General features: G+C 37.2%; 1 protein-coding gene across 1 annotated transcript in view; it reads left to right on the top strand.

Annotated features, from left to right (window-relative positions):
* The window catches only part of DNAJC1 (DnaJ heat shock protein family (Hsp40) member C1), a 106,462-nt gene that overhangs the window by 63,661 nt on the left and 30,401 nt on the right, over window positions 1–12,400 (top strand). The window contains exon 8 of the mRNA XM_051802443.1: window positions 2,726–2,892. Coding sequence (XP_051658403.1) covers window positions 2,726–2,892 — 167 coding nt within the window. The remainder of the gene's footprint in view (window positions 1–2,725; window positions 2,893–12,400) is intronic.

The raw sequence follows: 12,400 nt of genomic DNA, 5'->3' as shown, positions 1-12,400 counted from the left end.
ATTTCCTGTGGACTTCCGTTGTTTGGGTGAAATAGTTTCAGTGAGGTTTTGCTTTCTCCATCTTCACCTGAAAAAGCAACAGTACTTGGCTGCCTTAAGTTGAGGCATCATACCTCTGAATATAACTTCTGAAATTCCTCTGTCTAAAATCCTTCGTGATGTTACCATTAAACCATTTTTATATGCATTCCTGTTTTAAGAAAATGACTTTGAAAATTCTGAGGTGAAACTGTTCTCAATGGGTTATTGGGAGCCCTATGTCAAAGGTGCTGTGACTTCAATTCTTTTTTTTTTTTTTTTTAATTCAATATGACAGCCTTTGTGGTATTTAAGGGATATGCTGAACTCCTTCATCTTTTTGTATATGCATGGGAGACAGTAGAGATAAGGTTTTTTTAATTTTGGTTGAGTGCTTGTTTGAGGTTGTACAGCCATCTTCTCTAGGTGGGATTTTGTGTTCCTTTGATTGTCAGCAAACAGCAGGGTGTCTTATCTATGTTAGGTCTTCCTATGTTGCTTAACTGTCTGAAGAAAGCCTAGATACTGTCTTTGATACCTCATTTTAAAGAGAGGTGCAGTGTCTTCTGGAAATACTGTTAGAGAATTTTTTCTAAAACTACAGAAAGAGCATAGATGACCTAATGGCAGGCTCCGCTCTTCATTTTAAATGTTGGTTAGAAGCATTCAGGCTTTAACTATTTGCATATTTTGAGAGGCAAAATTAATAAACAGTAGGTAATGGGGTGCAAGATACAATAAAAGCCAAATGTCTCCACTGTTAAGTAATTCCAAGTGAACACATGGTGGATTTGATTATTTTGTAGGATTGAAATACAGTGATGAAAATTGTCATTTAAGTTAACATGCTGGAATATTTTTGCCAGTACATGTGTTTGGGGTAAATAGCTGGTGAAGCCATTGTTGCTTATCCATGCAAATCTTGACTCTGACTCCAGAAGCTGTTACACATGGCAATTTTGGAGTAAAATAATATTAAATATATGTGATTTGATTATAAAAATTACCTTTTGAAATAGACAAAAAGAATTTTACACCAGCGTTGTCTTTAATAGCATCTGCACAATGAGAAAAATGCTGGTACTTTTGGGTTTTCACTTAGTTTTGTTTTTTAGGGAGCATCTGTCATTTCATTATATTTACTATGCATGCCTATAGAGAGATGCTAAAAAATTCCAAATACAAGTTTTTACTTAGTATTTCATTTATTGAGAGTAATTTGACAAGCAAAGTTAGAGGTTTTTCACAAAAACAGGTCTCTGAACAATGTACAATGAAACTGAACAATGAAAAGTTGAATTAGTCATGCTGTTAACTTTCAAGATCTGTATAAATTTCCTGTTCTTTTTGGACTTCCGAAAGGTGCTATGAGACCGTTCTCTCTGCCTCTGTTGTTTTCTTAAATAGTCAGTTCCTAGGAGTTTGTCAAATCTGTGGAGTTTTTTTCATTGTGCTGTTTCTGCACATATACAGTTAGGAAAAGAAATTCTGCATCAGAACCTGTAGGGAACAGTCCTCTGTCCTCTTCAGGATTTTCTAAAAGAAGTTTCCACGAAAAAGATTTTTCCTCTGAAGTATTAGGGCATGGTTGGAAAGGCAGATAAGCTGATCTTGCAGCCCTCCGCTGCTGGCAAGTATGATCCTTCTTTTCCTTGCCCACCACCTTTAAATAACTTGGATGTTTTTCTTTTTGTTTGAGTGTAAAGAGTAATTTTCTACTAGCTTAGGGAATTGAGTTAGTTTGCTAAGTGATTGGATGACTGTCGAAGCCCAGTAGAAGACAGAGGAGCATAAAAACATGCAGTAGAGAGTGGAAAGGTGGAGTCAGAGTAGAATTTCTCTCTTGGTTGCAGTGAGGTATTAGATCAGTTCTTTCAGTTTAGAAGCATCTAGTTATTGTGAATACAGCATATTTTTAAAACATGAGGAAAAACCAGAGGAGTCATACTGGGCATACTGAGTGTTCAAGCTTCTCTTTTTGTCCTTCATCTTCTTGTCTTTCCAACAACTCTGTCAATTTTCCATCTTAAATCTTTCTTCTAAGATCATTTTATTTGCTGGGGTTTAGGTTATGTTGTCCCTCCTTCCTCTCTGTCCCTGAAGTTTGCTGCTCCAGTTAAATACGATTTGAAGGACAGAGAGAGCAGAGAACAGTGATCAGTGTGAAAAATGAGGTCCGACATTTAAAACTCCCAAAATGTCCAAGTACTAGAACAGAGCTGTTTGTAGTTGCAGAAATCTGAGAATAAAGACGCTATCCATTGACAGAGATGTTTGTAGGCAGCATAGCTGACCATAAAGTAATACAAAAATGGTCCAAACATCACCTTTCTACCTTTGCCAGTGCTCTGAAGCTAGCTGAACTTTTGAAATCTTTTAACAAGTCCTGTGCTTTTGCCTGTACTAATCTTCATTGCCAGGTGGTGCAGCAGTAACAAGAGCTAACTGATTCTGAGGAGCTGATCTGACCCTTAAAGGCGTAGTTCAGATGGAAGAGGGGCTAAGTGGGTGCATTCCTCTTTACTTCTAATAAAAATAAAATTATTATGGAAAACCCTGCTTCTCTTTTTAACAAAGAAATTGAAACCTTTTCCTCAGTGGAAATTTTAATATAGGATTAAAAGTTGAGGAGCTAAGCCTGCTTCTGAATTGCACATCTCTGCAATACTAGTAGCATTACTTTTTCTTCTTTTTTACTTTTGTATAGAGGAGAAGAAACCTAAAGTCAAGAAACCGAAATTAGAATTCCCTGTGTACATGGCTCTGGAATCAAATACATATATACCATCATATGATCATGGAGCTTCAATTGAAGAGATTGAGGAACAGATGGATGATTGGCTGGGAGGCAGGAACAGGACACAAAAAAAGAAGGTAAGTTCAAAGTCTTTCATGTTGTTTTATATTTTAAATGTTGATTCATTTGCTTACCTCTTAGGAAAATGGAATGTTGTGTGTATACCACCACTATTCATATACCATTGAAGTCTAGAGAAGTAGTAATTGTCTGGCAGAGACATAACAGAAAAAATTGTATAAATGTTCAATGTAATTTGTGTAACAATGCTGGAAATGTTGTTATAATAGGATGTCATTGACTGAACTGTTTGAATGCTCTCTATGACTGTTCTTGTTCACTAGAAATTAGTAGAACATAATGCTGTCAAGTTATATGAGGCTTGGTTCTTTCTCTTAATTGCAGTTAAAAACATTGCTTGCAAGAATAGATTCTTCTCTATTTAAAATAAGGCAAAGGAAAAAGAAGCTTTCTTAATATGCAGGTGTAGTATCTTTTGATTATGGAACTGCTTATGTATTTTGTGCTTTTCATCTGGAAAACTCCTAACAAGTTGATTTAGGCCTTTTGTTAAGGTTCTTTCTACTCAGAGGCAAGGGTTCTTAGTGGCAGTTAGTAAATTTGTGTTCTGGTAAATTTTATTAAATCATACTGGCTTGAAAACGTATACTTTTCATCTTGGAACTGAGATGCACAGATGACAGAAAAAATGCTGTAAATTGGTCTCCTGACTTGAAAATCTGCCTTTCTTGGAAGACAGATGAGAAGAGTGTGTTTGGAGCAGAGATTGGGCAATACATTGACTTCAGTGTCATAATAGTGAAAGAAGTTCCTGCTGTCATTTGTTTGATTCCTCTCTGCTGCAGATTTGCTCACTCATTTGTTTTCAAGCCTGTGAAAAATACTCTCTCCCATTTTTAGCCAGACCTGAAGTTTTTGCAAACATAATTTGAATTTTGCCTAACCCATCTAATCATCTACTATTATTGAATTCAAGTCTCCTGACTTCCCAGTTGTCACTTTTCTCTTGCTTTTACTTTTTTTGTTCTGTATGATTTAGTACATCTGCATTATGTTTATTTTTACATTTCTGTAACAAATCAATTCAGCAAATGTGCCTAACATTTGACTTCTGTGTAAGGGATTGACACACAGAATCCTTAACACTGGATCATATTTTCACATGCTTAGAGAAAGTAAGGGCTTGGGTCCTTAATTCTACAGATGAGTTATCTGGGAGCTAAGAGCATATGTACAGTCATTGCTTTGTTTACCTTAATTTAAGAAGTGCCTGTGGATTGGATTCCTGTTAGTTGCATCTCTGTGAACAGCTTTGTTTGCCAGGCTGTGTGGGCAAATATTTAAAGGAGAAAATATGTTTGTTTGTTTGTTTGTTTACATTAGCTTGAGTTGGTTGCATGCTTGACTATCTGAGTCCCCAAATTCACCTTCCTCTCTGATGAAAATTGAGTCTATATTTGGATTTCCATGCAAATGAAGAAATTTAATAAAACTGTGCCTGTTCCATCTATAGATTTGCACCTCCCACACAGAGTATATTGAAGTTGTGTCTTCACAGACACTGCTAAAAGAACAAGTTGTAGGTACATCCTTTCAGATGTTCTCAACGAAACTAACTTGGTTTTCTACACTTACAGCTGGAAGTTCAGTATTGCACCTCATTGCTCTGATCAATGAGTGTATTTTTTTAATTACAAACTGTTACAAAACAAATTAACATTTTAGAGACAAGCAGGCAACTCATAGGTATGCTATCTGGGTAAGGTGTTTGACCTCAACAAACTGTGATGAGATGTGCTTCCTTCCTTGACAGTTAATATGTTATTAAGATGCAACATTGACATATAATACAGTAGTGGAGGGAAATGGATTAATAAACTGTTCAAAGAAATGGAGACTATACATTACTGGCTGTAGTAGCCTGTAGGAGCCATTTGTGTGTAATATGAGTCTGTGTCATGTGATTTGTAATAAGCTCACTGGGAAAATGGTTGTACCACAAGTGAATTGTTCCTAACTGTCATTCAACACATTTTCTGGTTTAGAAACATTTATTTTCCTTCACTTTGCATCACAGACGTGAACTGGGTCAGCTTCCCTCTTCTGCCTCTTGCATGGATGTGAAATCAAGTGGCATTCACCTCTCAGTTCTGCTTGTCTTAGAAAAAAGTTACTCCTTCATTAAATAAGTTTGCCATCAAAATTTTTCTCAGGATTCTCATTCTTCACTTACAAGGAAACATCTCAGCTTTTGTTTGTTTTCTCTTGTTGTAGCTCAGGGCTGTGGACTATGTACAACCAACCAGCCTTGAGAGCAGTTATGCATGTGGGGGCTTGGTAAAGTAGTATGTTACTTTGTCATCCTTCCAGGAGTAAGAAATGGAGTTGCTGTCCCTGCTGTTGGTATCCCAAGTGTAGATGATTACAATTAATTTAATATTATTCATCAAGTGCTTTGCACTGCTGACATTTGTACTTTAGAGGTGCCCGTAATCCATGGACTAGTGTTTTGGAAGTGCTATACCCTGCAGAGTGCCCAGTTTTATAAAAAGTTCAGATTATGTTCAGTTGTTAGGTTGAAGTCAGTCTCTGTGATTTTATTTTTTTTGATTACTGTTTCTATAGGATTGAAGTATTGAAGCAGATAAGGAACAGGCTATAGAGAAGATGCCTTCCTTCTTAGATATCGTAAAATGATCCACCAAGGGAAGGAGAAAGAGGAATGTTTTCCATATTTTTCATAAGGTTACATGGCTGACTGAAAATGTGCTTATAGCATAGTGAAGTTATTCTTCTGTCTGAGAACACACTGAGTTTATCTTCATAAGGAACTTGTCTTACCATGTCGTTACTCTCTACTTAGAACTGAATATTAAAAGAAAGCGAGCTATTGGAAGATACTTAAATAATATCAGTACTGCAGAAGTGAGAGGTAATTTTTCTTCATTTCTGTAGCAGTGATCCATCCACCTTTAGGACTTTTTATACAGTTTTGATCCTTGCACTTTAAAAAAAAAAAAAAGAATAGTTAACAGAAAGACTAGGTCAGCAATAAAAATAAATTTAGAAAATCATATTTAGGAGGGAAGGCTAAATAGATGGAGTTTTAGACCAGAAAAGGGAAGCTATTGGGGAATAACTGGATACATTATTTTTCCAGTCCATTACAGTTTTGTTTTAGGTAAAATTGTAATAATTTATTAGGACTTACTACCTTTCATAAATTCAGAGGAAAAGAAATACTGGATTTGTTTTGCAGCCAGGATACTTCACTTCAGATTTGGGAATACATGTAGGGGGAGGTGCATAACTAGAGCATGTTGCCTAGACCATTTATGAAACATTTCTTTCTATCCTGTTCTTAAACTCGATCTGTTGGAAATAGTGCAAAGTGACTCAATTGTATTTGAGAGCATGGAAATGAAGTAGTGGGATCCTTGAGGGGGTTTTTTCTCTATAAGAAATCATATACTTGTCTGAGACTAAATTGCATATTCATATAGAGCTGTTTATACTATTCATGTAAACTGCATGTGACTGTGAACCTCAGAGGAATTACTAAAAGCTCCTTCTCATGCTGATACAACAAAACTCTTCAAAGCAAGTAATGAAAAAGTTTATTTCTAAAATTATTTTTGTTTTGTCGCTGAATGTTTGTACTGTTTCTGAAAGGGAGACGGTCTGCAAGGTCTTCTTTCAGGTTGTTGAGATAAATAGCTTAATTTACTTAGCTTGAGTTTCTGATTTTTTTTAATCTGTCATTGAAAGTGACTGGAAAACGTGTTCTGTGTATGCTTGTTAGGAATTAAGAGAAATTTAGAGGGAATGGACTTCCTTGGAGGTGGCCTGAATATGTTGTTAAGCCACTATTGCATTACTTAGTAGACACTTAACTCTTTACTTTCCTATTCAGCAACCTGTTCTGTGGAGCTTGAAGAAAGAAAAGCAACTTATTAGAGGACATATTTTGTTACATCTGATTTTGTTCTGTCATTTCTGCAAATATTCATGCAAGAATATATGTATTCACTGTTTTTGGAATCATTCTATTGAATCATTTCTCAGTGGGATTTCTCTCACTCTTTGTTCTGATTTGATTTTATGTGATTTGTAACACATGTTGTTTTCATGAGAGTTCATTGTTTATGTGAATAATATTGTTCTTTCATGAATATCTTGGCCCTTGAGAAATCAGTGGGAAATTTATCGTTGTCTTCGATGGGACCAGGATTATAATTCCTTTTGGTTTATGGATTTCTCATCTTCTCCACTGGAATCACCTCTTCGTTCCATATCGTTATTTGACTCACTCATCTCTGAAGGTAGAGTTCCAAGTTCTTTCTCAATGAGGAGTGAATACTTTTGACCTTTTCATATTTGGTCTGCAAAGGGGAGATAAAGGTGGAGAAAGGCAGTGCCTGATCCTTTCCAGCTGGACCAGATGTATGGATAGAAAATGATGTTTCTCATTATTTTTATTTTTCATGTTATCCTGCAGCACTTCTTGGCATTTGTGTGTTTTTGATATTGCAGGAGCACCTGGCTTGATTTTACTAAAGCAGGAGTAGTAAAAACTATTTTTATGCACAGTGCTTGGGAAGCTTAGCTAACATACATCTTCTGCATCTGCTATACTTTTTACCTTTAAATTAGGATTATTAAAAATACTGTGAAACAAAGGTATACATAAGCATTGTTTTTACACAGTTTATTGGTAGATGCTGGAAACATGGTAGTTAATATTTTTTCTTAATCGTTGAACTGTAGACTCTGATCATCTGGTGCTGAACTCTGAATGCAGTTTATGTTTTTATTTTTCTCAGCGTGGGCCATCAAAGCACTGTGTTTCAGAGATAGGATATTGATAACTGAGTGAGCTTTTTAATCATGAAGGTTTTATTTGAAAGCTTGCTGTGGAACAACAATATAAAATAACTTTAAATGTACAAAAGAGATCTCTCTACTTTATAACATTAAAAGGCAAAATGCCATACAAATGCTAGATTATTTTTTGCTAGTTTAAAATGTATACATTTGACAATTAAATCTTAGTAATTTTATAATCTTGCACATTTCGTAATTGCCAGCTAGCCTGCCACCTGCTCTCTTCTGCCTCGAATCTTCCCACATCTGTGCTGCTTTGAAATCTGAGTATGCTTTTTCCTTAGTAGCAAATAATGTGCTGCTTGTTCTAATCAGACGTCATATGACGGATTACCTGAATACAGTTTCCAGGCTTTTAAAAAATGTTTAATTTCTTAAGCAAGCAGTTTGTATCTTAGCAGGATTAAGGTGCTGTGTAAACCAGATGTTTTAATAAATTGGTCTGTGAGAGGAAGGTTTATTCTGTTTTAGTGTGCTGCCTGAGGTCATCTAGTTTTGAAATAACTTATTTTTTCTTTCTGAGCAATGACACAAATCTGGTATTTGAAAAATCTGTCTGTATTCTAATACTCTTTTATTCTTGGGACAGATACAAGTAAGCAACTTGCAGTCTGAGATTCCTCATGGTGTCCTGCTAGTGTGCCTCAACCCTAACTCAGAGGGATTGCTGTAGGTCCAGAAAATAAATCACGCTGTGTGCCCATTGAATTTAAGGTTCTATATTGAGACTGCCAGCAACCATAGCTGTTAGTGTCAGTTATGAAGCTATTCACTAGGAGCTAGTCTAAGCTCATAATACATTTTAACCTGAGCTCCAAATTCTCATCAAATGGTGATGACTTTGAGTCACTATTGATCTGGGCAATATTGAATTTAGTAACCCTGAGGTGAAAATCTCACGATATTCTATTACCAGACTCTTAAAAATGTAGTGTCACTGAAAAGATGCTTCATTAAAAAAAAATAAATATCTGCATTTGAGTGTTACTGAAAGTGTTAAGTCAGAAGAGTCCAGGTTTTCTTGTGGATTATTAGACTTTGTGTCACTGCAAATACTGCAGACTCAGCTACTCAGCCTGAGTAGAATATTGGGGTTTGAATGTTAAATGAAACCTACAGTTTATGTCCCATAGTCAGCTCCTACAACTGGCATATTTACATCAGAGTTATTACTGTTAATGAAAACTATACACATAACTTTTAAAATAACTGTTTAAGTCTACCTGTATAATATACTTGGGCTGCTACCTGAGGTCAGTGAACAAATATGGAACAATGTAAACATTTTGCTTCTGTGCAACAAAATGCTAGTGATAAAATATTGATAACAGTTCAAATGGTAGAATCATTTAGGCTGGAAGAGACCTCTGAGAGCATGGAGTCCAACCATTAATCCAGCACCACCATGTTTACCACTAAACCGTGTCTCTAAGTGCCACATCTGCTTGCCTTTTGAATGCTTTCAAGGACAGTGATCCCACCTGGGCAGCCTGTTCTAATGCTTAACCACCCTTTCAGTGAAGAAGTTTTTCCTAGTACCCAATCTAAAGTGCCTCTGTTGCAAACTGAGTTTATGTCATCTTCTCATATTGCTTGTTAACTTGTTAACCTCACCTTGCTCTATCCTCCTTTCAGGTAGTTGTAGAGAGCAATAAGGTCTGCCCTGATCCTCCTTTTCTCCAGGCTGAACACCTCCAGCTCCCTCAGCTGCTCCTCATCAGATTTGTGCTCCAGACCCTTCACCAGCTTTGTTGCCCTTCTCAGGACACGCTCCAGCACCTCAATGTCCTTCTTGTAGTGAGGGGCCCAAAACTCAACACAGGATTGGAGGTGCAGCCTCAGCAGTGCCGAGTACAGAGGGACAATCACTGTCCTGGTCCTGCTGGCCACACTGTTGCTGATACAGGCCAGGATGCCACTGGCCTTCTTGGCCCCTGGGCACTGCTGGCTCATGTTCAGCTGCTGTTGACCAGCACCCCCGGGTGCTTTTCTGCTGGGCAGCTTTCCAGCCACTCTTCTCCCAGCCTGTAGAGTTGCACAGGGTTGTTGTGACCCAAGGGCAGGACCTGGCACTTGGCCTTGTTGAACCTCCTACCATTGGCCTCTTCCCATCGATCCAGCCTGTCCGGATCCCTTTGTCGAGCCTTCTTGCCCACCAGCAGATCAAACATTCCCCCTGATCTTGGTATGTCTGTAAAGTGACTGAGGGTGCCCTCGATTCCCTTGTCCAGATCATTAATAAAGATGTTAAACAGGACTGGCCCCAACACTGATCCCTGGGGAACACCCCCGGTGACCAGGTGCCAGCTGGATGTGACTCCATTCACCAACGCTCTGGGCCCGGCCATCCAGACAGTTTTTTAGCCAGTGAAGAGCACACCCAACCAAGCCATGAGCAGCCAGTTTCTCCAGGAGATGCTGTGGGAAACGATGCCAAAGGCTTTCCTGAAGTCCAGGTAGACACATCCACAATGTTTCCCTCATCCACTTAGCAGGTCACTCTGTCACAGAAGGAGATCAGGTTGGTCAAGCAGGATCTGCCTTTCACAAACCCAAGCTGGCTGAGTCTGATCCCCTGGTTATCCTGCACATGCTGTGTGATGGCACTCCAGTTGATCTGCTCCATGACCTTCCCTGGCACCAAGGGAGAGTGTGAAGAAGACATCCTTTTGTTGCATACTGTTTGTGACGTAGGAAACAGGACTTGATATAACAGAACAGTATCCAGACACCCTGCATATTAGCAATTCTATTCCTCTTTCTTTTCCTCTTTGCTAGACACCAAGTTGGTCAGCCTAATGAACAAGAGAAAACTGCAAAGATTTTTTAATTTTTCATGCATCATAACTAACAGCCAATGTTTTTTGTTGGTTTTATGGCTAATCTATTTGTTTTTTTAAGTAACTGTTGAACCAGAGCAGTCTATTTCTAGGAAATTAGTGTATTTAGCATATTTCTATCCTATTGGTGTACTTCTTATTTTGTTTAGAAACAATAGATTTATGTACTCTTTGAATCATCTTTACTTAAATGCAGATAATAACCTTCTTTTCAGGCTTTTCTCTTAAATATTTAAGCCTCTATGGACTTTACTTTGAACTTGAGTAGCTTTAAGGAGAGAATAAATGTGATTCTAAAAAAATATTATTTTTAATTATGGAGTTTTCCTTGGAGAGGATGACCCACATTTAAATCTAGAGTAAGGCTTGTCTGCGTTTGAGCTGTGAATATCAAATCACTAGGGTCAGGAATCTGATTTCATCTGCAGTTTTAAACATGCAATGCTTTTAATCCTCAGTTTTCCTTAAGGAAGAGTAAAGTTATAGGATGATGGTGATGATATATTCTTCAAGTAGCGTATCAAGTTGGTGTTTTGAGTGCTCTGGCAGATAAACACCGAAGAACAAATTGTATTTGTAAATACAAATGAAGAAATCAGTTTCTCCGAGCAGTGAATTCAGAGAAAATAGTTTTTATGACTGGGACGAATGTTACAAGTAGTAAGCATAGAACTAAGAGTTAGAGAGTTTTGCCTAAAATAGGTCAGGAACATATAAAGACTGTGAATAAGCATTAACTGAACAACTGCTATGTAAGTATGTGTAATTTATGTATTTCCTTTTCTGCCTTTCTCTCTTTGACCAATTAGTTAGGTTGATTAGGTTAACAAAGATAGGAAAATTTATTTCTTTATCTATTCTTGTATTTGTAGAAAGTAATGGTGTGGTTTTAGAATATATAATTCAATAATATCCTGCTTTCAAATATGCCATGCTCAGGCTGGCTGCAACTATTTTGGGTGGAGAGGTGGTGTCGTCTGTCTGTGCAAGCAGGAAGGTCATGCTATGAACCTTTAAGGTTAATATTAAAAAGTATCTAAATGATACAGAGAAGTTACTTGATATGACAGCCAGGAAAAAAGGGGATTTTGAAATTGTATGTTTCACAGCACAACCAAAATTCAATCTAGATTGCAAAGGAAACAAAGAGCGAAAATATATATTTCCCTAAGGACATTTTCTAAAGATAGTAACAATATGTTATATAAACACTTATACTTTAGTTAAAAACGTAAATCAGAGATGCATATGTATTGAATTAAGGCAATACTGTTGACATTTGCCTGGTATTTCCTGGTTTTGATTGAGTTTTAAACTTTCCTTCTAATTAAATATAGTAGCATAAGTTCTTGTCTTGTACAGACAAGAAGAGTAATATACTGATTTGAACACCATGCTGGAGATGTTGTGGTGTCAAATTCTAGGTCTCAGTAGTTTTCCAACTGAATCTGTGTTCCAGAAGTGATTGATGTGACTTGCTGCCATAATTCAGTCTGACTAGTTTCACACATGTGCTTTCAGTACATAGTCCTCAGTTTTTTGAGTCTATCAGTTGAAAACTACCAAAGAGCTCAAGTTAACTGTGAGAAGTGTTAATCTGTGTGGACAAACACACAGGGCTTTTCAAATGCTGCTCTGTTTCTACACTGGGCAACACTATAACCTAGGTGTAAGCACCTGCCTGGGTCCAAACTTGGGGCTGTATAGCTTCTGTGATGTTAACTTTTATAACTCAGGTTGGATGTGTTAATTTACCTCAGGGCTCAAGTTCTGTTGCATTTCTGAGATTGCCACAGTAGTTCTAATTTATAACTGTAAATCAGTGGTGATGTTTTGATAT

This window comes from Manacus candei, unplaced genomic scaffold (assembly GCF_025592945.1).
Source record: "Manacus candei isolate 608988 ecotype Guabito, Panama unplaced genomic scaffold, ASM2559294v1 h1tg000056l, whole genome shotgun sequence".
Lineage (NCBI taxonomy): Eukaryota > Metazoa > Chordata > Aves > Passeriformes > Pipridae > Manacus > Manacus candei.
The sequence above is the reverse complement of the archived record's forward strand: the minus strand, read 5'-3'. Positions and strand labels throughout refer to the sequence as shown.